At 38.6% G+C, this 26,441-nt stretch overlaps 1 protein-coding gene across 1 annotated transcript in view; it reads left to right on the forward strand.

Annotated features, from left to right (window-relative positions):
- MAP3K15 (mitogen-activated protein kinase kinase kinase 15) overlaps positions 1-26,441 on the forward strand; it is a 158,319-nt gene that overhangs the window by 23,133 nt on the left and 108,745 nt on the right. Inside the window, 2 exon segments of the mRNA XM_043990710.1 lie at positions 893-916; positions 20,721-20,914. Of these exon segments, the coding sequence (XP_043846645.1) occupies positions 893-916; positions 20,721-20,914 (218 nt within the window).

The following is a 26,441-nucleotide window of genomic DNA, read 5'->3' on the forward strand; positions in this document are numbered from 1 at the left end:
TTAAGGTTGTTAAATTTGTAGTTTGGTAGCTGTAGATACATGGGTAATGGTTTTTGTTGGAGGTGGTTTTTAATATAGGAAATGATGTGAATTTAATATGCCTTATTCCCCATTTCAATAGATAGTTACTTAGCTATGGAGCTCAGTGAAAAGCTATATAAGCTAGATAAAAAAATAGAAGAGACCATTTTAATGAAATGGGGTTGAGTGGTTTGTTATGATACCAGATATTTTTACTTGTCAGATCCCCTCTTTCTAGCCTCCTCTTCTGGGACTAGAAATTTCAAGACATTTGAGATTTAGGAGAGGATGTGTGGAAACAATGGCTATTTATTTTTTCCCCCTCTAAATAAATATTGGTTTCCATGATTGCTTAATTGATGTTTTTCAAGTGTTGTGTAATCATTTTGCTAAATTAACTGGATAAAATAGCTATAACCTGGTGGAGCCTTCAGAATTCTAATTGGGATAAAACCTATCCCCCTAACCACCACCCCCAGCATAAGTTCTTCTCAAGGCTGATTTACTATCAGATAGTAGAAGCCAATTTGGCATCCAAATGGTCCTACTTCATGAGAAAAGGGTTATGAGGCAAAGACCCAAACCCTTGTAAGGGGAAAAACTACAGAGAAAAGAGGTGGGTAAACTTCCATGACATTGAATGACTCTAGTCAGCAATTTGGTCTGAAAGTTATGCAGTTGAGAACAAGAATACCCTAGCTAAAAATTACAGTATTTACTGGGCCATAGTCTAAATTTTTAGGAAGTTTTGCAGTTATTGGCTCTTATTGCAAGTAGGCGAAATGTAATAGCTGCCCTTATAAATTATTGCTATAATTAACTCTTTTCAGAAGCATGTCTTGATTTAATCCTGTTTGTTCATTTCTTTCAGGATATGGTCTCTCAAAAAAACACAGTAAGTATTAAGTCCTTAGATTTTTAGTCTTAATTGTAAATTGTAAAATAAAATCGACATTGCAAAACTTTTCTTAGGTCTATCTCAGTGGAACTTTTAAGCCCATTGGTGCAATACTACCTGATGTTTGAAGCTCCAGATATGAAGAAAGTAGGATCTTTCTCTGAAGATGTGATGGGTTGGGGGGAAGAGATTGGCCAGTAAATGTAGTCCTTATAAGCAATCCTCACATGGACTAAAGAGCATTGCACAGGCATTGTTTCTGGTCTGCTAACCATGGTGAGAAAGATTGGCAGCTGAGCCAGAACTGAGAATGCTTACAAAAGGTAACTAATTGGTCAGAGCATCTCCTTATCTTCCTCTTTGGCCATGATAAAGTGCATATGTTCTTTAAGTCTTTTGTTAGGGAGAAAGCTTGTAGTTTTTGTAGGTACTGAAGATTCCTGGGCCAACTCCCACTCTCACAGATGATCCCACAGAGGACTGGCTATTCCCCTCCTCTGTTCCTGAGAGTATCTTAGGAAAACCCCGGAGCAGCAAAAGATTTCCTTTTTCTAATTCTATTGGCTTGAACTCCAATTATAGCACATTCTCTCTAATATGAATGACCTGATATCATAACTACCTTCCAGTGATTAGTGCCTCAGTATTTAACCAATTTAATCAATTAGCATCAACTAGCTTTTACAAAGGCATATTTACTAGGAAGATATAGCAAGATTAAACATACAAACTTTGCCCCTCAACATCCAGGGGCATGCTTCCTCCTATTCCATCATGGTCTCTGGGGAGATTGGGTTCAAACTTAAAGTAGTTTCTACAAAACATTTGCCATGCCAAGTTCACCTTGGAGTGTGGCTTAGCTGATATATAATTTGGACTTGCTCTATCTTGGTTGCTTTCAATCAACTCCTGTATTGGTTCAATCAGTTCTCTAGTCCTTGCTCCTCACCAACCTCAGCAGTCCACAAAATCCAGCTCTTGGACCAGTGGTACCTCAATCTCTCAACTGTTAAGGGCTAAAATTCTAGCTAGTCTGTCTAAAATATCCAATAAGTGGTTGCCAATAAATTATAAGCTTTAGCAAGACTTAGACTTTTAAGCATTTATTAAGGAGAATAAGAATTTGGTAAAGAAAGAGAGAAAGGCCTAGATTCCTATCTATTAAAGGGAGAGCACATTTCTAGCTCCACTCTCCACCAGAGTCCAAAGGCCAGAGAGTGAGACTGAGCGCCAGTCTCTTCCTTCCTCCTCCCACTAGCCCACGTCACTTCCTGAAGCCAAAGAAAAGGCTCCTGGTCTTGCCCTCAAAGACCTCCACTTCATGGGCGGAACTCTTCTACAGTAAGTCTCCAGCAGGTGGCATTATTCTAATCGTTACACAACCTTTCAAAACTTGCAAGGTTCTATAGCCTGGTCTTCACCTAGGAGTAGGAACAAGCAGAAAGAGGCAAAATCCAAGGCCATGTATGTGTGAGCTTGAGAGAAGAGATTAAGGTCTGAGGCCCCTTTCTCTGCCCAGAAGTACCTACATTGGAGCATGTTTTTCCCTTGGTCACACGTTTGATCAGTTTCCTTTGTGAAGGAATTTTAATAACTGTTCTTAGTTTTGGCTTAGCAGCAAATTAGGAATGCTTTTCTTCTTCAAGAACTAAGAAGATGAGAAAAAAACTGCTCATTTTTTAAGTCCACTTGGGGAAAGCATCTTGTTGGCTGGTCATAAGGATTGGGCTCATTGGCCAACCCTCCCTCTGTCCCCATTACAGGGAGATGGAGAGATTAGATAGTTTTATCTACATGTTAACAGGGGAGTGTATTTTTTAAAGTTTCAAGATGGTTTCAGGACCTTCTGAAGAGAAGGACCATTGCCCTGTCTATTTCTATACTGCCTCACCCAACTTTTGATGCTTCTCCCACTCCCCCCAATAGTTTAACTTTCGTTTTCAGATCTACCTGTTTAGACAAATAGGGAAGCAGTGTATTGTAATGAAAGAAAGAAAACATTGGACTAGGAGTGAGGACACTTGGGTTCTAATTCCAGGACTACCACTAATTAGCTGTGTTACCTAGGAAAAGTCATTAAACTCTCTAGGTTTAATTTTTCTCATCTGAAAAATAATGTGATTTTTATCTCCAAGGCCCCTTTTCACTCTAGAATTCTAGGTGAATTATCCTAGGAAAAGGTAGAACTTAGGAGTGAGTGTGGAAAAACTTTTTTAGAATATCTAAAGAGAACTTGAATTTGACTGCTGAACATCTTAGCTTTTGGAAGTTCTTGAATTATGGGTGGCCTGGATGTTGTCTAATTCTCCTCAGACTTCCTTAATTCTAATTCTTTTTTCTCTTCTGTGCCCTCTAACTCTACACTTAGAGTGATTCCTTCTTCCCACTACCCTGTGGTTCTGGAGAAGTACATTTTGTAGGTTTAAAGACATTTTGAAAGAATTGAGAAGTAATCTTTTGGTAATATTTTTGTGTTGTCTCTGGGTCATACCCCCAGCTTTTGTCCATGTACTTTTAAAGGTCAAGATGGCAAAAAACTATGCAGAAAAATTAAAGGATTAAAAACGATTATGAATTTGGAAAAGAGGACCCATGAGGAAATTTATAGAGTTGTGGAAATTGTAGCTTATAGGGTTGATAAGACTGAGTGAGGGATGCTCAGTGACAGCCTTTTAGGTATGTGGAAGATTATAAAGATGGTAGAAACTAGTTATTCTCCAATCTCTAATTGGGCAGAACAAAGAAAAATGTGTTTGAGAGATTTAAGTTAATTAATATAAAGAGAGAAGCAACATGACCTAGAAGGAAGGTATCAGATTCATGGCAGCATGCCACCATATTACATACACCAGAGGGTGCCCAACCAGGTTAAAATGTAATTGGGAATTACTTGACAAAATAAACAAAAATAGATTAAAACATAAATAACTACATTAAAAAAAACTAAATCAATGTGCTTTCTGGGATCTTTATACACAAATTGGGGAGGGGGCAGTCTTAATGTCTTTGTTTTTATTTGAATTTGACATCACTGACCTAGTGGATAGAGAGTTAGCTTTGTGAGAAAATAATTATTAATAATGAATTTCTTGGGAACCCAGAGACCCAGTTTTAGTCCCTTTCCTCTCCCCCCTGCTTCAGAAAGTCCAATTCTTTACTGGAATCTTGTTAGGGGTGAGCCCAAAGATACAATAGGAGCTGAGATAGATTCTTATGTCTAGGTCATAAAAGGACTGATTAAACCACACCTAGATAATGGACTTTGCCTGGAACAATTTAGGGGAGAGTCTTCTGCATACTTCCCCCTTATGTCACCTGGTAAAGTTCATTTTAATTTGAACCACCCTCAGGTCATGTCAACCAATGGAATTGAATGATGCTAACCAATTAGCTTTGATCAATGTATAATGACCCACCTCTATCAAAAGAGGATAAAAAGCCTTGGCCACCCAAGGGTTGCCATCTTGGCTCTCTTTCTTGGCCTGATCTTGGCTCAGAATGCTGTCTCTTGGTGCATGTTCTCCCTCTTGGGACAGTATAGGTTAGTAGGACTTCTGAACTCTCCTTGAGGCCATGAGCTCTCTCTCTGAGAGACAACATGGCTCTGGGGCTTTCTTCCTGCTTGTGCTAACTGTCACGTAATACTTTACTAATATATAATATTATAAATACTGCCAAAATGGGTACAATAGCCATTAAAATATAAGTAACAATAATTTAAAAAACAGCTTCAAATGCAAGAATCGAAATCGTATGCTAACCATGTGGCCTTGGTACACCACTTGATGTCTCAGTGCCCCAGGCAACCCTTTTGAGGCTTTAAGTTACAGCCTACATTTGTTGAGAGAGTTTCAGTACTGAGAGTCACTTGCACCAGTGAATTCAAAGGTCTTATCCCCAGAAAACAAAAAACCCAAATCCCAAACAAAAACAAAAAAACAGAAAAATATCTTGGTATGAAAGGTGGTCATACATTAGAATACAGTATTAAGGTAATCTGGAACTCTCAACTATCCCCTGGGCCTTTTGACAGTAATGGTCTGCTGGTGCTCGCTCCCTCGCTCTCAATTAGATTAACTGAGATAGCAAACAGAGTCATGTCCTAACTATTTTTCTAGCTTGATGAATTTATTATTCTTGGGTCAATTTAGATGGCTTTTTTTCAAAGCGCACAAGGCTTCTTGCTGTAAACCCAACATCAGTATTTTAGTGCTAAAATTCTAGACCTGAAAAGTGCCCTGGTATAGGCATTGAGTGAAGCATACAGACTAGATTCAGCTATCTGAAGTGGTCTGCATACCTGGAAAAATGGAGATGGTCTCTTTTTTTGGGGGGGGGGCAGTCATTTAAAGTTCTTAGTAGTAACCATATAATATACTACATTCAGGTGAGGAGTAGAGAAGGGGAGGAGAAGTGTAAGAAGACTGGAGAGGTAGAAGGGGGCCAGGTTATGAATGGCTTTGAACAGAGTTTTATATCTGACCCTGGAAGTAATAGAGAACTACTGGACTTGATTGAATAGGGAAGAAGGTGGTATGATCAGATCTTTGTGGTCAGGAAGATTCATCAGGCAGGTGAGGGGGGCAGGGGTAGACTGGAGTGAAGAGAGACTTTAGGCAGACCAACTAGCAGCTATTTCAGCAGTCAAAGCATGAGGTGATGAGGGCCTATACTTGGGTGGTGGCAGTGTCAGAGGAGAGAAGGGAGTATATGATAGAGAGGTTAGGAAGGTAAAATCAACAGGGCTTGGCAAAAGATTGAATATGAAGGGTGAGAGATGGTGAGGATTTGAGGATGACATCTGGGTTGCAAGCCTAGATGTCTGGGAGGATGATGGGGGCCCTCAACAGTAATAAAGAAGTTTGGAATGAGGCTGAGTTTGAGGGGGAAAGCTAATGAGTTCAGTCTGGGGCATGCTGAGTTTAAGATATCCATAGGATATCCACTTTGAGATGCCTAATAGGTAGTGGGAGGTGTGAGTCTGGAGGGTAGATCCTGGAATCATCAGCATAGAGATGATAATGGAAGTCATGGGAGCTGATGAGGTCACCAAGTAAAAGAGCATAGAGGGGCAGCTAGGTGGCGCAGTGGATAGAGCACTGGCCCTGGATTCAGGAGGACCTGAATTCAAATCTGGCCTCAGACACTTGACACTTACTAGCTGTGTGACCCTGGGCAAGTCACTTAACCCTCATTGCCCCTCCTCCCCCTAAAACAATTGTCAGACTAGGTGGTCTCTGAGGCCCCTTCCAACTCTAGATTTATGATGTTACCATCTTATTATTAGAAGGTCATTCAAGTCATCATCACTTCAATCTCTGGTGTTCAGGTAGGACTGTGTCCATTGTAGTTCTAGGCATTTTCTGTGCCTTTGAAATACCACACTTTTATCTTAACTGGTTTGTAGGAGATGTTATACTTAACTTGTCTTCATATGCTTTATTTGGCCTTTTAGTATCTACCTAGACATTGTTATTTTACTTCCTACCAAAGCAAATACCTAATACCTTTCCAGAACTGAGACTTTCCTTTCACTATCAAAGGCTATTTGCACAAAGTATTTGGGGAAAATATTTGTATTTATTTTTGGAAAACAAAGAAGTACATGTATTTAAATGTGAAAAGGCCCCAAAATACTAAGGTTATCCTTGTCAGACCAAGACACAATAAAATTAGTAATCATTTCAGGGAGCTGAAACAAAAGACACTGACCTTAATGAAGATTTAAAATGAATTCCCAGATGATAAGTCAAAAAAGAAGTCATAGACAATATTAATGATAAAACATCAAAATTTCTGAAATGCAGCTGAAGCCATTCTCAGGAAAAATTGTATCTCCAAAAAATACATTAAAATAGAAGAGGAAAGGATGAATGAATTGAATATGCATGGAAGAAGAACCCAAAATATGCACAAGAGGAAATCTCAAAAATTATAGAATAGATAAGTTGGAAACCAAAAGGACTATAGAAATGACAAACAATTAAAAGCTAATTTTTTGAAAAATAAGAGGCCAAATTTTTTCTTACATGACATTAAAAAAGGAAGTAATTTCCAGGCAGTGTGTTGAAGTAATAAATGATCTTATCTTCCGGGTTGTTGTTATTTTTTAAACAGCTTTCTATAGTATGAATTTTCCTGCTATTAAATGGTACTAGCCTTGAAACAATATACTATAAATTCAATGAAATCTTTGAATGGAAGATTTTTTGTTCTTGTTTAAATTGCTATCATGAAAGAAATAGCTAATTTTCTTTTTAATATAGAGGGGCATTAGTTTAGTATTTTGTGAGCATACATTCAAAACTAAATAGAACTAGCAAAGAAAATTTTCTTTTCTCTCTCATGAAGAAACCCTAATGATATGATAACAGCTAGCATTTACATAGCACTATAAAGTTTGTGAAGCACTTTATAAATATTTTTTCATTTTATCCCCACAACCTTGCAAGTTAGGTGCTATTATTATTCCTAATTTACAGATGAGGATACTAAGGGGGCGGAGGTGGGGGTGTGTGTGTGTGGGGGGGGTTAATAGACTAGGATAAGGAGAAATGTGTAATTCTTCAGATAGTATTTTTGCTTGAATTTTATTGTGACAATGGGGAAAAAAAAGTAAAGATTTAATACTTAGCCTAAAATGTTATCCCATTGATTCTTCCTCTTCACTAATGAAAAGTAGATAGCTGAAACATACTTATTTTTTTTCTGTTAAATAGTTTAAATTATAATTATTGAGGGAATCGGTGAAGTATAGTTAAAAAGAACCATGTTCCAGGAGTCTAAGGACCTGGGTTTAAATCCTGAAACTGACCTACTAATTGTTACTTTGGGCAAGTCACAATCTCTATGGGCTTCATTTTCCTCAACTATAAAATGAGGGTGTTGGACAAGATGGCCACATCTAAAACTCAGTATTTATTAAGTCCTTCCTATCTGCCAGGTACTGTGCTAAGGGCTGGGGATAAAAGGGAAAAAAAAGCAAAAGCATCATCCTGGCCCTCAGGGACTTAATATTCTAATAGAGGAGACGGTATGTGGAAAAAAAAATTATATAGATACTATAAATGGAAGGTAATTTCTGAGGGCAGCTAGGTGGTACAGTGGATAGAGCACCAGGAAGACCCGAGTTTAAATACATCATTGGATACTTCCTAGCTGTGTGACCCTGGGGTAAGTCACTTAACCCTGTTTGCCTCAGTTTCCTTATCTGTAAAATGAGCTACAGAAGGAAATGGCCAATTGCTCTAGTATCTCTGCCAAGAATAACCCAAACGGGGTCACGAAGAGTCGGACTGAAACAACTGAACAACAAAAATCTCAGAGAAAGGGTAATATCAGAGGTGGGGGGGTAGGGGGTGTAGAGGAAAGAGACCGGGAAAGGCCTCTTGCAGAGATGGCAATTGAGCCCAGTCTTAAAGAAAGCTAGGAAACCCAGGAGGTGGTGGTAAGAAGAGATGGCAGGAGATGGATTATTTTACGTGAGAAATAAGTCCAGAGTTCCTGAGTTGTAGAGTAGCCAGAGAGGAGTAAAATTTAAGACTAGAAAGCTAGGAAGGGGATGGGTTGTTCAAAAGCCATACAAAGGATTTATATTTGCTCCTGGAGGTTATATGGAGACCCAAGAGTTTATTGGTGGATGAAATGATGTGGTCAGTCATGGACCTTAGGAAAGTCACTTTGGCAGCTGAATAGTATTACAAATTCTTTTAATTCTCTCCACCAGCACAGATCCTAACCCTTCCTGCATTTTAATAGGTAATTTAATGAATTTCTGTGGCCAAAATAACTCATTACCTAGAGGCCTGCTTCCTAATGATGAACTTCTCAAAATCTGTTCTGGTCCTCTGATTGAGGATACACAGCCTGTCACTGGACCTGTGCTAAAAGATTTTTGCCTGTTAAAATCTGTCATTTGCTGAGCTGGTGTGCAGGAACTCAGGCTCACTGTAATTTCCCATCAACCCTCCCCACACCTTCATGCCCATGACAAAGTATCAGAGTAGGAATGTAGGGGAAGACCATTACTACCATGTAATAAAATGGCAGAATGGCTAAAATTGAACCATTTTTACCTGGCATTATTTTCAATTTATAAGTCTTAATGAAAGCACTGAAAACTTAATAACTACTGAAGCTGTGAAAAATATATAATATATACACCAAAAATACATATGTACATATTGGATCTCTATAAACATATGTGTATATGTAAAGAGGTATGATTCATTTGCTTTTTCTAAGAACTCATAAATATTCCTTGGGCTGCTATTGCTGCAATTTGTGTTGTAATTCAGCATTTTTTATTTTGATAGGCAAGTATTCTACAAGTTTAAGTTGAATTCATAAGTGTAACTCTGTACGTAAACACATTTAAATGTAGGATGTTTATTTTAAATTTATTTTCATTGCTTATTTTAAGCTCAGTTTTAGTTCTCTCTCTCTCTCTCTCTCTCTCTCTCTCTCTCTCTCTCTCTCTCTCTCTCTCTCTCTTTTTTTTTTTTTGTGAGGCAATTGGGGTTAAGTGACTTGCCCAGGGTCACACAGCTAGTAAGTGCCAAGTGTCTGAGGCCAAATTTGAACTCGGATACTCCTGACTCCAGAGCCGGTGCTCTATCCACTACGCCACCTAGCTGCCCCCAGTTTTAGTTCTCTTTATGCTGTTTAAAATGCTTTAGAAAAATTAAGACTCTATAGAATGGAAAAAATGAAAAGGACTAGGTAAAGATTGGATAAACATGACCCACACAAAGTGAAAAATCCATTTAACAAAATAGAAGAGCCTTGGATCTCTTACCAATGTAGCTTTGGAGATATTTAATGTTAACATGTTTTTCTAAGGAAGACATTAATCTTAACTATTACTGGGCTAGGAATGTAGTCTCCAATTATAGGCACAGAATAAAATTGGAGTTTAAATGGAACTTACACTTGAGCACCTTCAAGGTAAACCTGATAAACAAAGCATCTGCCCCAGGTTTTGTAACATTACCTGGGCTGAAATGTGCAGGTGAGGGGTTTCACAGTCCTTGATAAAATCTTCAGATAAATTAAATGTTCTATCTGACTCTTCAGTAGCTAGTGATTAAAATTGTACTTGGTTTGATTTTCCATATGTCATGGCCTACAGCCATGGTGAAAATTTACCTTGTGAGCCTGAGGATTGTCAGGAGATTCCAGAATAGTTTCAAACCAGTGTATGGTTAAAAGGTCATGATTATTGTCCTATAAATTGGGTTCCTAGTTCTCGGGTACCTCACTTATATTTAGAGAATGTGGTTTCTAAACCTTGTCAGCAGGTATTACATATACCTGATTCTCCATCAGTGTTCCAATTTCATTCCTGTAGGTTCCCTTAGAAGTTTGTATTTATTATTCTTTTTTTAAACTGTAGCAATACCTCCCAAATCTAGTTATTTGTTCATTTAAAACATCCATTGAGTACCTATTATGTGCAACACACTAGGCAGGAAATTGGAGAAAAAAGATTTTTAAAAAGTGATAGCCCCCTGTCCTCAAGGACTTTATATTTGATGTGATGGGAAGGGAATATGATATATACAGAATAAAGCATAGTACAAATTAGGGAGTAATGGAGACACTAAGAAAAGATCTAAGGTAAGTTCTCTGGGAAGAACACTTGGAACTACTTCGAGAAGGAAAGGAACATTTGTAGGTGGGAAGATTGGATGGAAAAGATGTGATTTCCTAAGCTTTCTTGAAGAATAAAAGGATTCTGGTGGGTTTAGGTGAATGCATTTCAGATGTGGGGGATAACGTTTGCAAATGTACAAGTTGGTGGGGGGGGAGATGGCAGGAGATTGGGGAACAGCTAATACTAGTGTTTGTGTAGGACATGCAGTAATTGTGAAGGGCAATAATATGCAATAAAGATGAAAAAGGAGTCAAGTTTTGGGGACCTTTACTTCCCATTCTAGGGAGTTTGGATTTTATGTAGCTGCCTGTAGGGAGCCCCTTGAGGGTTTTGAGCTGGGTGACATGGTCAGACCCATATTCTGGGGAGACGAGCAATTATAGAGACTAGATGAAAGATGGACTGGAAAGAGAAGGGAAGGAATTCAAGAGATGTTTTGGAGGTAAAAATTGATAGTCATTGGGTGTGAAAGATTAGGGAGAGAGAAAAATCCAAGAGATTGTTGGTACCATCAGTAGAAATAGGGAATTAGTGAGGCAGGGCAAGTTTAATAGGGAAGATGATGGGCTTGAGTTGCACATACAGATACAGACATCTAGTAGTCAAATAGAGTTAAATGAAAGTTTAGAGGAGAGATAACTTAAGTTTATAGTTACAGAAGTCAACTAGGAGTGATAATTAAACCCATTAATGTTTACCATGTCACCAAGGGAGAGAGTGAGCAGTTAACTGGCTCAGTGGATAAATCAGTGGGCTTACAATGAGGAACATCCGTCCGTCCAATCTTTTTCTTGGGGGCAGCTAGGTGGCGCAGTGGATAAAGCACCGACCCTGGATTCAGGAGTGCCTGAGTTCAAATCTGATCTCAGACACTTAACACTTTCTAGCTGTGTGAGCCTGGGCTAGTCACTTAACCCCAATTGCCTCACCAAAAAAAAAAATTAAAAATCTATGATACTTCACTTTGCCAAAAAAAAAAAAATCCTTAAACCTGATCTTTTTCTTGTTGAATCTCACCTACGTGGGGGGGGAAAAAAAACAAAAAAAACCCCCAGAATCTAAGATGAGTGAGAAACATGTTTTCCCCTTTTTGAAAGGATTGGTGAATTAAAAAAAATAAATAAAATGAAAGGATTCGTGAACTTCTTTCTTCAAACCCTGCCTGAATCAAGACTCCATGCTGCTTTTTATTAGCAGGGGACAGAATTTCAAATACTATGGCTACATATACCACCAATGCATATTGCAGAAATAGTATGTTACTCACTGGATGGGTTGTAGTTTCTACCAAGGAAAAAATGTCCTTGAAAATGATAGCTTTGCATTTCTATTATTTCTGCCATCTTAATAATCTGTTTCTGTCTGTATTTCTATACCCTTGTGGTTCTCTCTCTCTCTCTCTTTCTCTCTCTCTCTCTTTCTCTCTCTCTCTCTCTCTCTCTCTCTCTCTCTCTCTCTCTCTCTCTCTCTCTCTCTCCCCCTCTCTCCCCCCTCTCTCTGTCTCTCTCCCCCCCCCCTGTCTCTCTCCCCCCCTCTCTTTCAATTTGGAGTAGGCTGAAGGCTCCAGCCACAAAATTTTTCTTCCTGTCTCCGTACCTCCTGAGTACCACAGTGATAGTATGACAAGAAAAGTATGTATTTCTTATTCCACTTGTTTCTGCTGATTGATTAAACCTATTATGCTGCACGATGTCGGTCTTTTTGTTGTGATTCCTCTGATATTTTGAAGATATTTCAGAATTACAGTGGGATATGTTATATAGCAAAAAGAACACTGGACTGGAAGACCTGGTTTCTAGTTTTCACTCCCCCTCACTAGCTGGGTGACCTTGGGCAAGTCGGTTTATCTCTGAGCCTTATTTTCCATCCTATAAATTGAGAGGGTTGGATGACATCAGAGATTCCTATTCATTCATTTGGTCCTAGGAGTTCATGCTAAAAATTTTTCTGTGGTGCCTTAAGTAGTAAATAATTGCCCATTTATGTTAAGTATCTTTTCCCTCTGTGACAACAAGCATGTTTGAAGCATGTGCGTGTTTGAACTCTTGCAGGTTTGTCTCTGCAGCGATTTAATGTGAAATCTTATAAAATATTAAGCAAATGAGGTCTTGATGGGTGACATCTTTTAATTCTTACAGAATGTCCCACATGAAGTATTCATAATTATTTTATAGAATTTTATAGTTTTATGTTTAGAGTTTTCACAATTAGAGGTAGAATAAAATTTCATATTTTGTCATTATAATCATATAATGATTATAATTAATTTGGAGCTTTTGGAGGCAAGTTATCAATGTGGTTTTTGTAAGTACTTAAGGACTAAATCTTAAAAGAATGTTATGAGCAATATATTAGATTATCCTGGGGAGGGGGTTCACAATACATTTTTGCTGTTGTTGTTGTTGCTTGTGCTGCTGCTGCTGCTGCTGTCCTTATTGAAAGGGGGTTAAGGAACAAAATCACTGGGAACCGCTGCAATAAATGATATTTAAGAGCATTTTCAGCACTAAGGAATTCTGATTCTGTAATGGCCATTTTAACCAAGTAGATGGTAACACATCAAAATAGTTATGTGATTATTGAAAGGTTGCCTTAAAGAAGTCATGTCTTCATTTAAAAAAACCCCAACTCTTTTATTAAAAGAACAACTTAACAACCATCAATTATTATAAACATTTTGCTATACAAAGAAGACCCAAAAGAGGTTGTATATGAACTTTGCTTATGTATGGTTTATTTAAAAATATATAATTAAATTTACTATGGTAGTGACAAAACTGCCCAGTTTATGTCCCCTTCTGACATTGTTTTTTCTATATATTTAAAAATTTCTTCTGCATATTTTAAAGTTCATACTATTTTTGTATCTCTATTACTACGTACTAACTCAAGCCCCTTTGTCATTTAGCAACATGGTATTTTTTTTTGGTTTTTTTGGTGAGGCAATTGGGGTTAAGTGACTTGCCCAGGGTCACACAGCCAGTAAGTGTCAAGTGTCTGAGGCCAGATTTGAACTCAGGTCCTCCTGAATCTAGGGCTGGTGTTCTATCCACTGCGCCACCTAGCTGCCCATGTAAATGGTATTTTAAACATTTTTTGACAGTCTGAAATTATTGTTTGTGTTGATGATGAGTCTTGTGAATCTTATGGTTAAGCAAAGAGGAAGGATAGTGTAGAGATTGCTGCAATAAAGGTATGACCTTAATATTTAACCAAAAAAAAAAGACAATCACACTAATTGGAATTTGCTGTGAATTGTTCACAAACCGTGTTCTCTTAACTAACTAAAGAATGAATTATGCCTTTCAGGTTTACACAGCCTAATAATTATCAGGGCATCCAGTGGTATTCCTTGCTTAGTGGTTTATCATTATCTTGACCAATGATCTATTTATTTTAGTTATTGTGCCATTTTTATTCATTTTCTCCTTAAGATTTTTTTCTTTTTTTTTTGCTACAAATATTGAGCCTTTATAACCATTATGATAAGAACCTGGTATCTGTTCTCCACCTTTTCTGTCCCCTGGGCCAGTTGGGTCTAGGTGTGGTGAACCATTTTGGTGTTCCCATATCTGAAGAGAGCCTTTTCCTGGGTGAAGAACTTAAGATTTTTTTTTTTAATAGGCAATCTGCTTCTGAGTTTTGTCAAGTAAAATATGTTGTCATGGAATTTAAGTGCTATTTATTTTGCCTTATAACACTATTACCAAATTATAGCATTTTTACAGGAAATGCGATACTTCATGAATTCACTTATGATGATGATTTCGTCCTGGGTTGGTATTCAAATAGATTATATATCCAAAGAAGGTGCTGTTGTTTGTTTTTGTTTTTGTTTTTTTTTCCAAACAGGCTTTGTTGGGTAAAAATTTAAAAAAAAAAATTCTTCTCTCTTCTCCTCTGACCTGTCCTACAACATCAAGTTGAAAACCAAGTTCAGGGTATTGCTAAGATAAATCCTTTTGCAAACATCTTACCCGAAACTAATCATTTTTAAGCCTTGAGCTTGCATTGACATGTTTCGCCACCTGCCACTAGCCATAAATAAAAATCAGAGGTCATATCACTCTGCCCTGTTGGGCAGTGTTTCCATCTTGGCACCACAGTGTCCTTGGCAGTCTTGTGGGGAGATCTGAAACAGCTAATTGAAATTCATTCCAAATTGAAGGGGATATTCCAGATAGATGATCTGTTTATTTGTCCATTTTATGGATTACAATCCTGAAAAGAATTGAAAGAGATGTTTATTATACAACTCTATACTACCATGTTTTATTTGGCAACTTTTTATGGATAGGAATGATACTTCTACTTTTCATTCATGATCTGCCTTCGAAGATAAACTAGACTATACTGAGCTCTTCCATTTTGGTTTTAGGGTTAGAACTCTTCAGATCTATGAGTTACAATGAACTGATCTGAGTTTGCATCACCTTTTTATTTACAAAAACAGATTGTAATTTAACCCTGAGATAACATTACACTATATCTGTTAGTTTTGTAGATGGCAACGGATATGTAAACTTTTGAGTCAGCAACTGAACATTTTACAGGACGATACTCTCACCCTTTAATTTTTTTGTGATATGTAAGTGTATCAATAGACTTAGAGATTCATCCACAATCTTGGTCTTTTGTGAATCAAGTTAACTTTGTTTTAATTGGCTAAATACTTGAAGCATTTAAACAATTAAAGTGCTTCTTTAGATCAATGTACTACTGTATACAAGTATCCTAACTAGAGCAATTCATATATATACACACATATACCATTCATATCTATGTATATCTATATGTATATATATATATATATATATATATATAGAGAGAGAGAGAGAGAGAGAGAGAGAGAGGCAATGAGGGTTAAGTGACTTGCCCAAGGTCACATAGCTAGTAAGTGTCAAGTATCTGAGGCTGGATTTGAACTCAGGTCCTGAATCCAGGGCCAGTGCTTTAGCCACTGTGCCACCTAGCTGCCCCCAAGAGCAATATTTTCTTAACCTAAATTCTGTTTAACCTAATACCTTTAAAAACTATGCTGTAACCTTTAACCCCTGATCCCCAAATCTAGATGAGTATCCTTGATGTTTAAATTCCCTTAAGTCCCTACTATTTTCATCTCCTTTAGGCTAGAATAGTAAAATTATCATTTGGAAAGTATGTGTTTTTCTACATTTTTTGATTACTATTTCTTTTTCATCTGAGGATTTTTGTTTTAAAATTTTTATAGACTATTTTTTACACTTACATTTTTCTCCCTTTTCCACACAAAGTCCATTCTTTCCAAAATTTTTTTAGACAATGTTACTTTGTCTCCACAATTTCAGGGTTGCAATTTATTTTTTAAATTTAATTAAATTTAATTTTTGGTGAGGCAATTGGGGTTGTGACTTGCACAGGATCACACAGCTAGTAGTGTCGAGTGTCTGAGGCTGGATCTGAACTCGGGTCCTCCTGACTCCAGGGCCAGTGCTCTATCCACTGCACCATGTAGCTGCCCCTCAGGGTTGTAATTTATGAAAGGTTTTCTATTTTTTCCCCTCTGCCCAAAGAACCCTTCTATGATCTATTTCTTTTTCCTTAGATTATTTCTTCATGACTGTTATTCTTCCATTTTAAAATAGTGTCCCAAAATGTCTTGTTATCTACATTCCCTTTTGAAAATTGTTTTGGGTATGTTGAAACAAAGGAAAATTCTCTTTCCAAAGCATTACTTTGAGACTATTGATAGCAAATACCCCTCATTCTTTTTGTTTGTTTTTTAGGGGCAATGAGGGTTAAGTGACTTGCCCAGAGTCACACAGCTCGTAGGTGTCAAGTGTCTGGATAGCAAATACCAATCCCCTGACTTGTGGATATGAGTTTCTTAATCTTCTACTTTGAAAACCCAAGATATTCCATGGAAAGTTGTGCTTTCCAAAGAAAATTTGTCTCATATATTTTTCACATGGGATGTATTTCTCATTTCTTCTTTTTCTTGTATCAGCTTTATCTAATAATAGAATATTCCACTTATGTATATGGTTTATTGATAATGTTTTTCTTCCTGACCCTTAATTTACATATGTTGCTATCAATCTATAAATCAATCAAAAACATTTAAGTGCTTAATATGAACCAGTGCTAGGTATATAAAGAAAAAATAAAACCATTTCCTCCCTTCAGAGAACTTATGGCATATACACATTCTATACAGAGTAGAAACAAGATAATCATGTAGGTGAAGGTTACCAGCAGCTAGTGGGACCAGGAGAGGTCTACTGTGAAAGGTAGTGCTTGAACTAAAATCTTGAAGGAAGCCAGGGATACTAAGAGGTAGAGGTGAGGAAGGAGAATATTGCCAGGGTTCAGACAGCACCATAGCACAGAAAGTGTGAGGAAGAGCAAGGAGGCTTATATAGCTGGATCTTAGAATTCATTCAGGGGAATAGTGTATAAGAAGACTGGAAAGGTAGGAAGGGGTCAGGTTGTAAAAATGCTTTAAAGCCAAACAGAGGAATTTATATTTGAGCCTAAAGTTAATAGGAAGCCTGTTGGAATTTATCCATTGGGGATGTTTGTACATAAAATGGTCAGAGCTTCTTTGCTAGCTTTGTGGGGGATGAAGGGGAGTTGGAAAAGACTTGAGGTTAGGAGACTAGTTAGAAGGCAGGGGCAGCTAGGTGGCGCAGTGGATAGAGCACCACCCTGGATTCAGGAGGACCTGAGTTCCAATCTGACCTCAGACACTTGCTAGCTGTGTGACCCTGGGCAAGTCACTTAACCCCAATTGCCTCACAAAAAAAAAAAGAAAGAAAGAAAGAAGGCCATTACAGCAGTCCAGGCCAGAGGTGTTTAGGGTCTGAACTAGGGTGGTTGCCCTGTGAGGGAAGAAGAGGGGACATAATTCAGAAATATCATGGAGTTAGAAACAGGAAGATCTGGCAACCAATTGGAAGTTTGTAACTTGGATCGTAATAAGACAGTTCAGAAGAGGGGTGAGTTTTGAGGGAATGATAATGAGTTCTCATTCAGACAATTTGAATTTAAGATGGCTATAGGACACTAAATTTGAAATGTTAAAAAATGTTTTGCAATAGGTTATAGAGGATTGATGCTCAGGAGAGAGACTAGAGCTGAGTATATGGATCTGGGAGTCATTTTCAGAGGGAGAATAATTGAACCCATGGGAGATGATGAAATTATATGGTCATTTGAGAGAGTACAAAGAGAAAAAAGAAGGCCAAGGACAGTGCCTTGGGCTCTACCCATAGTTAGAAGCTAATTATTTAATTCTCACTCTTTCTCACTCTCTCACCCTCCCTCTCTGCATATGTCTAGATATGTATATATGGGGATATATCTATGTATTCAAATACATAAACATAAATAATGTGTATATTTAAATATATTTGTGTGTATATATAAACACCTATATATATATATATGCTTACTAATTCGAAATCAGTGACAATTTGACTGAAAGTTTACTTTTGTGCTCATTCAGTATTAATAGTTTTGCTGAGGAAATTAATAGTGTATCAGATTTATGGGGCAATTTAAGAGAATCAATGGTTTTTGATACTTCAGCATTTCTATTCAAATAAGAAATAAAGCCATTCCTGTTTATTAAAGCAGGATCCAGAAGAATTTCTGCTTTGGAATCTTTATCATTTAGTTGTAGTAACGGTATATATATGAAAGCAATAAGACTGCATTACTTTAAAAAAATATTCTATTATCCAGATCACTGGTTTAGACTGAAGTTTTCTAAATTGGTCAACAAATATTTATTGATATAATAACTATCATTTATATTTAATACTTAAAAGTTTGCCTGTGATTTACAAATATCTCGTCTTATTCTCACAGCAACCCTGAGAGGTATGTGCTTATTAGCCCCATTTTACAGATGAGGAAATTAAGGCTTACAGGTTGAGTGAATTGCCCTGGGTCACACAGCCAGCAAACATCTGAGGCTTCTTTCCAACCTAGCAATCATTCATTATGCCGTCCAAGGAACTGTGCTTAGCTGAATTAATGGGATTGTATTATATAGTTGAGAAGCAGCTTGATGTAGTGGATAGAAAGCTGATCTCAGAATCAGAAAGGCCTAAGTTTAAGACCTACCTCTGACCATAGGCAAATCACTGAGCCTCTCAGAAAACTAGATAACTCTCCTAAACTTTTTTTTTTTTATGCAGAGAAGGGCTGAGCTGTATAGGTCGAGGGAATTTCCTCACCCAGGTGTTCCTTGTGCCAATGAAATCACTGCTTCTTCTGTTAGTGACTGGTCTTTCATAGAAGACTATGAAGGGATAAAACAAAAAAAGCATTTGAATTTAGAGATCGGTCAGCCCACTTTGTTCCAAGAAGTATGGATTTCTGGGAATGGAAAGGAAAACTTTTAGTTTGTCAGTCAACCTCTGTGGCTTCTATCTGGTGTAGTAGATGTAGATAGTGTTCTGGACCTGGAGTCAGGGAGACAGACCTGAATTCAAATCTTTCCTTGGATGCTTAGTAGATATGTGACCCTGGGCATGTCACTTAATCTCTCTATTCCTCAGTTTCCTCAACTGTAAAATGAGGGGGTTGTACTTGATGGTCTCTGAGATCCCTTCTGGCTCTAAATATAGTATGATTCTATGATTTTCTCTTTGATTTGGTATTCAAAGACGTTGGCAATGATAATTCTTCATTAGGCTGATGCTCCAAATCCAAGGTCCTTTGGTCGTTTCTCTGCTGTAGCAGGTAATATTGATTCTGGGTGTGCTTAGGATGAGTAAGAATACAAATGAATACAGGTTCTGCTTCACTATGTCCTAGATGCTGAATATTTTCCCTTTTAGGCTTAGATTCACTGGATTCTTCTGTTATTAGTTCTTTTAACTTCACCCTGTCCCAGATGGCTGTATTCTGTCAGGAGTATAGTCTTTTCTGGAATGCTAAAAAAAATGAGGAAGCATTTTCTAAGATAAGTTTTAGCATAGTAGCAGTTTTGACCAATTAAGACTTTTTCTACAAATGAAATGTGATCAGCTCCTCAAAGCTTGCGTTTCATATTTAATGTTATCTCAAGAAAATAAATTGTGCTGTTGCATTTAAGAATTATGTGATTTAGTGGTGTCAAACTAAAATAAAAACAGAGTATCCATATGTGAAGATCCCCGGTGGCTGCAATGTTGCCTTAATTTTTAAACGTAATATTATCTATATTTTCTTGTATTTTTATTTATTTTGTTAATATTTCCCAATTACATAAAGTGATTGCTTCCATGGACTGAGTGTTGGACACTTCTGATGTAATGTACTAGAAACTTTAACAATAGATTTTCTGTAATCATTCCAAGTATCCATGTAGTAACTCATACTCATTAATATCTACTTCCCATAAATATAGGGTGTACCCAAAGTCTTAGTGCAGTTTTAGGCTTTGGATGCTTAAAACTGCACTAAGACTTTGGGGAAACTCCAAAAAATTACAGTTGAGCAGTGATTATAGCAGTACACTTATAGTGATCTTACCTGCATCGATAGTATGGCAGCGTGCTAACTACAAATGGATTTCATTTATTTATTCATTAAAGTAGGCTAAGAAGGATGTTTACTTTACTTCATTTTAAATAATGTACCCCTAAATAATGCGACCTTTACACCTAAAAGACATTAAAGTAGGGGCAGCTAGGTGGCGCAGTGGATAGAGCACCAGCCCTGGATTCAGGAGGACCTGAGTTCAAATCCGACCTCAGACACTTAACACTTACTAGCTGTGTGACCCTGGGCAAGTCACTTAACCCCAATTGTCTCTCTCTCTCTCACACACACACACACACACACACACACACACACACACACACACACACACACACGACATTAAAATAGCTGATGGAGAAGTCTTAGGTCACTTACTGTCAGATTTAGCATGCTAAACCAAAGAGATATAATGATCTAAATCTTTTATGGCTTGAAATCTATGAAATAACTTGTTATTCTTATGTTTTATACTTTACCTTTGAAACAAGTAGCTATTCAGTAATGTTACATTTATTGTCCCTGATAAGAGCTATTCACAATTTTCTGAACGATCTTTTTCCCCACAACTACCACTTTGTCTCTACTTTTATTTATGGTACTTCCTGAATATTTTTTTTTTGGTCTTTCTTCTAGGCATCTAGTGGGAATTACTATTTCATCCCATATATTGTAACACCTTGTGCCGATTACTTTTGCTGTGAAAGTGATGCCCAGCGGAGAGCCTCAGAGTATATGCAGCCCAATTGGGACAACCTCCTGGGCCCACTGTGTGTTCCCTTGATGGACAGGTTTATCAATCTTCTCAAGGACATACATGTCACCTCATGGTAATTCACTCCTCCTTTATCCCCATTGACATCTGAGAGTTTCCTGTGGAGGGGGAAGGGGACAGAATGATCAAGCATTTATTAAATTTCTACTATGTGATAGTCACTGTACTAAGGTGCTTTATAGATATTATCTCATTGAGATAATGAGAAGCTCATATGGATGGTGAAACCTCAGTTAATCAGAGTACTCACCAAAGAGAAACTTGGGGTAAATTGAATTTTTTAGACTTGGAAGTTGTTGAACATCTTTCTAGAATGTTCTTTGGTAGCAAGAAGAATGAGGCAATGCAGGTGTATTAGCAGTAGTGTTGGTGAAGGAGTGATCTGGGTTCTAACAACTTGGCCTAGATGCTAAATCTACACTATAAACTTTGCTATTGTTGTTTGGTCGTTTAGTTGTGTCCAACTCCTCCTGACCCCATTTGGGTCATTTCACACTAATTAAGGTGTAAGACTAGAGGATCTCTAAAGTTCCTTTTAACCCTAAGACTTTTTTCGGTGCTAAGTGCAATCTACTGACATAATTAAATCTCTCCTTGGTGGGGGGAATTTTGAAGGACTTCAGGGTTATCGCTTTGAAGATGAGAAAGCACAGTACTTACTAGAACTTAGGAAAATATAAAGATTGTACAGAGATGGTCATGACCTCAGGCCATACCTTTGAAATTTATTTTAAATATAATTTATCTTATTAAATACCTAGGGCAGTCAGGTGGTACAGTGCGTAGAATGCTGGGCCTGGAGTCAGGAAGACATCTTCCTGAGTTCAAATCTGGCCTTTGAGACTTACTAGTTATGTGACCCTGGGCAAGTCATTTAACCCTGTTTGCCTCAGTTTCCTCATCTGTAAAATGAGCTGGAGAAGTAAATGGCAAACCATTCCAGTATCTTTGCCAAGAAAACTTCAAAAAGGGTCATAAAGAGTTGGACATGACTGAAAAATGACTGAACAACAATATCTAAATATCTATTAATGTTGTTTTTTGCTTGTAATCTGCCTCTTATGGAGTATAAAAGAATGTAGAAAACAAATTCCAACAGTTGGGGCTCTAGTTAAGTTATGAAGGATTTACTTCTGTAAGTTATTTCACAAGAAAAATGATTTGTACTGTCTTTCCTAAGCACTAATGAAAATCCTGAGTGCTGGCAGCCTCAACCTGTAATAAATTTGAAGAATGTGCTTGTGGTTAATTTGCCTTATTAACTCTCTGTAATTCGGTTCTTTTGTTGCATAGCTTCCATTCTGCATTGAGAGTTTCCACTCCTTTTAAAAGGAAGATGAGTTTGGAAAAGGAGACCATGTAGTGCCTTAATCATTTTATGATGTCTTTATATGATCAGATATAGCATAGTCATTTGGGGTTCAACTAGTCTGCTGACTTGTGAAATATAAGGAAAAACGTTATCTTTTTTTCATGACTACTGTATTATTTCAGGGAAAATACCTGCATATGATACTATATCCTAAGTTTAAGCTATAGGTTAGGGATTCTTAACCTTTTCGTATGCGCGTGTGTGTGTGTGTGTGTGTGTGTGTGTGTGTGTGTGTGTGTATGAATGAGAGAGAGAGAGAGAGAGAGAGAGAGAGAGATGGTTCCATTTGGCAATCTGATGGTCTGTGGATCCCTTCTCAGAACAATGTTTTTAAATACATTAAAACAAAATACTTAAGGATTTTTGGGGCAGCTAGGTGGCGCAGTGGATAAAGCACTGGCCCTGGAGTCAGGACTACCTGAGTTCGAATCCGGCGTCAGACACTTAACACTTACTAGCTGTGTGACCCTGGGCAAGTCACTTAACCCCAATTGCCTTACTAAAAAACAAAAACAAAAAACTTAAGGATTTCAAAGGAAAACAATTATATCGAAATATTTATCAATATATTTAAAAACGCAAGTTCATGGACCCCCAGGTTAATGAGCTGTTTTTTCACTCCAAAAAATAAGTCTTTCTCTAGTCTTTCTACCATATTTCTTCAAAACATGCATCAGATTAAAATGACTTTTCATGCTTAATTCAGGGATCCTTGATTTTATCATTATGGTTATTCCATTTCTTTTCTTTTTCTTTTCTTTTTTTTTTTTTGTGGGGCAATGAGGGTGAAGTGACTTGCCCAAGGCCACACAGCTAGTAAGTGTTAACTGTCTGAGGCCTGATTTGAACTCAGGTTGTCCTGAATCCAGGGCTGGTGCTTTATCCTAGCTGCCCCCAAGGTTATTCCATTTCTAATGCAGATCACTACCAGCTCTGGTCTTTGATATATCGTCTTCATGAGTTGCTTATGATTTTTAAAATCTTTATTTATTTTAATTTATCTTCTTTGCGGGGGAGTGTTAAGGCTTTGTGAACTTTATGGGACTGGTCTTTGGGCAATAGTCCACCATTAGGTTCAGATTCAAAGTCCTTCTAACCTTCTCAGCCCTGCTAGAGTTTCCACTCAGCTGTCGTAGCGTTTGAGAATCTTGGGTCATCTCCACACCCCAATGAGACTTCAGACTAGGGCTCTGATGTAGATAATTTTTGCTGTGTATATTTACCTTGGAAACAACAATGTTAAACAATAACCCTTGGAAACAAAAGAACCCAAACACAGGCTATTACTTTGTTAGGCTTTACAAATAATGTTTAATGCTTTTATGCTTAATGCTATAACTTGGACAGTAATCATGATTTTGAACACCTAATAGATAGCAAATAAGTGCCCACACACTCTATTGATATGCTGATTTATCCCTGTCATCTCTTACCTGTAAAACAAGGTTATACCAAGAATCCATGAGTTTCTTGAAACTAGAAACTTGACTAAAGAAATTACTTTATTCAGTGATTCTTGAGTATTGAATTAACCAAAATTATACAGTAGAAAGGGATCTAAATGAAAGGGTGATTTCTTTTTGTAATTGTTTCTTTTTATACAAGGCAGCGAGGTCCAGAACTATATAGCTGTAACACCAAAGATATGTACCTCTCTGTGCCTCAGTTTTCTCCTCAACTCAAATGAAGAGGATTGAACTCGATGGTCTAAAATATTCCCTCCAACATTAAATCTTTGACAGATGTATTTAAATACATATGTGACAAAGTCCTATGATTTATACAATTATCAACAACCCATAGACATGTGGTAAATGTAAACAGGGATTTTCCCAGTTAACATTTGTACAATAGAAGCAGCATCTAAGACAGCATCAAGGATTTTGGATGAGTAGAAAAGGAGCTGTATCTGCCAATCAGTGATGACAGGTAGACAGTCCAAGCAGTACTGGTGGGCCCAAGCTACTGAAAGAACAAATCTTTTACTACATGGAAAAAAAAATCTTCCTTGGCAGATTTAAAGGTAAAGTAGGACAAGACTCACACATCGGACAAAAAAACATGAAGGAATCTCCTGCATGGGTAGATGGAGTATCCATCCACACTGATGAAGTCATGAATGTAGGTCAAAAGTATCAAAAGTTAATCTTTAAAATGAGACACTATCTTATAAAAAACTAAACTAAACTTCACTCAGCACAAAAATATTTTTTTCAATGGTCCTCCTATGTGCCTAGCTCTGAGTTAGGTGGCTTATTGAGGAGTTTTATAGTATTACAGGCAAATAACCTCAGTTATTCTAATTCTCTTTCTCTGGAGATAATTATTTCTCTATTCAGTGAACAGACCTAATGTTGCCCTGTATAATTTAATTGTTTTAATCTACTTACCAGATTGACTGTTTTATTCATCTTAGAAATGCTAAGTATCCATAAGTAACTTTTCCAAAGTAGACAAGCCACTTAAATCAACCAATTGTAACTACACATATGGCAGTGAAAAAATTATATCATCTTTAAAGGTTTTGATCATTGGATGTTTAAGGAAGAACCATGAAACAAAAACCAAGTCAGTAAATACTTATCAAGTTTCTGTTGGGTGCAAAACACTGTGCTAGGCAGGGGATTGCAAAGGCAGAAATGAACCAGTCCTGGAGTCATTACTCTGGGGAATATTTAGCAAGTAATATCATGGTGGGGGTACAGGGGTGGAAAGAGGGAGACAAAGTGGGTTGGGGGGAAGAAAAACATGGAGGAGGACAGAGGGAGAGGGGGGAAGGAGGAGGAAAAGAGTGAGAAGGAGAGAAAGCAGAGATGGGGAGAAAGCTGAGAGTGAGAATAAAGGAAGGAATGGAAAGAAGGGGAAGAACACAGAGGGAAGGGAGGAAAAGGTGGGGAGGAGGGAGGGAAAGAGGGAGATGGGACAGGGACGGAGAGGGAGAGAGAGGGAGGGAGGGAGAGGGAGAGAGAGGGAGGGAGGGAGAGGGAGAGAGAGAGAGGGAGGGAGAGAGAGAGAGAGAGGGAGGGAGAGAGAGAGAGAGAGGGAGGGAGAGAGAGAGAGAGGGAGGGACGGGGAGAGAGAAAGAGAGAGGGAGGGACGGGGAGAGAGAAAGAGAGAGGGAGGGACGGGGAGAGAGAAAGAGAGAGGGAGGGACGGGGAGAGAGAAAGAGAGAGGGAGGGACGGGGAGAGAGAAAGAGAGAGGGAGGGACGGGGAGAGAGAAAGAGAGAGGGAGGGACGGGGAGAGAGAAAGAGAGAGGGAGGGACGGGGAGAGAGAAAGAGAGAGGGAGGGACGGGGAGAGAGAAAGAGAGAGGGAGGGACGGGGAGAGAGAAAGAGAGAGGGAGGGACGGGGAGAGAGAAAGAGAGAGGGAGGGACGGGGAGAGAGAAAGAGAGAGGGAGGGACGGGGAGAGAGAAAGAGAGAGGGAGGGACGGGGAGAGAGAAAGAGAGAGGGAGGGACGGGGAGAGAGAAAGAGAGAGGGAGGGACGGGGAGAGAGAAAGAGAGAGGGAGGGACGGGGAGAGAGAAAGAGAGAGGGAGGGACGGGGAGAGAGAAAGAGAGAGGGAGGGACGGGGAGAGAGAAAGAGAGAGGGAGGGACGGGGAGAGAGAAAGAGAGAGGGAGGGACGGGGAGAGAGAAAGAGAGAGGGAGGGACGGGGAGAGAGAAAGAGAGAGGGAGGGACGGGGGAGAGAGAAAGAGAGAGGGAGGGACGGGGAGAGAGAAAGAGAGAGGGAGGGACGGGGAGAGAGAAAGAGAGAGGGAGGGACGGGGAGAGAGAAAGAGAGAGGGAGGGACGGGGAGAGAGAAAGAGAGAGGGAGGGACGGGGAGAGAGAAAGAGAGAGGGAGGGACGGGGAGAGAGAAAGAGAGAGGGAGGGACGGGGAGAGAGAAAGAGAGAGGGAGGGACGGGGGAGAGAGAAAGAGAGAGGGAGGGACGGGGAGAGAGAAAGAGAGAGGGAGGGACGGGGAGAGAGAAAGAGAGAGGGAGGGACGGGGAGAGAGAAAGAGAGAGGGAGGGACGGGGAGAGAGAAAGAGAGAGGGAGGGACGGGGAGAGAGAAAGAGAGAGGGAGGGACGGGGAGAGAGAAAGAGAGAGGGAGGGACGGGGAGAGAGAAAGAGAGTGGGAGGGACGGGGAGAGAGAAAGAGAGAGGGAGGGACGGGGGAGAGAGAAAGAGAGAGGGAGGGACGGGGAGAGAGAAAGAGA

Source organism: Dromiciops gliroides, chromosome 3, assembly GCF_019393635.1.
Source record: "Dromiciops gliroides isolate mDroGli1 chromosome 3, mDroGli1.pri, whole genome shotgun sequence".
Lineage (NCBI taxonomy): Eukaryota > Metazoa > Chordata > Mammalia > Microbiotheria > Microbiotheriidae > Dromiciops > Dromiciops gliroides.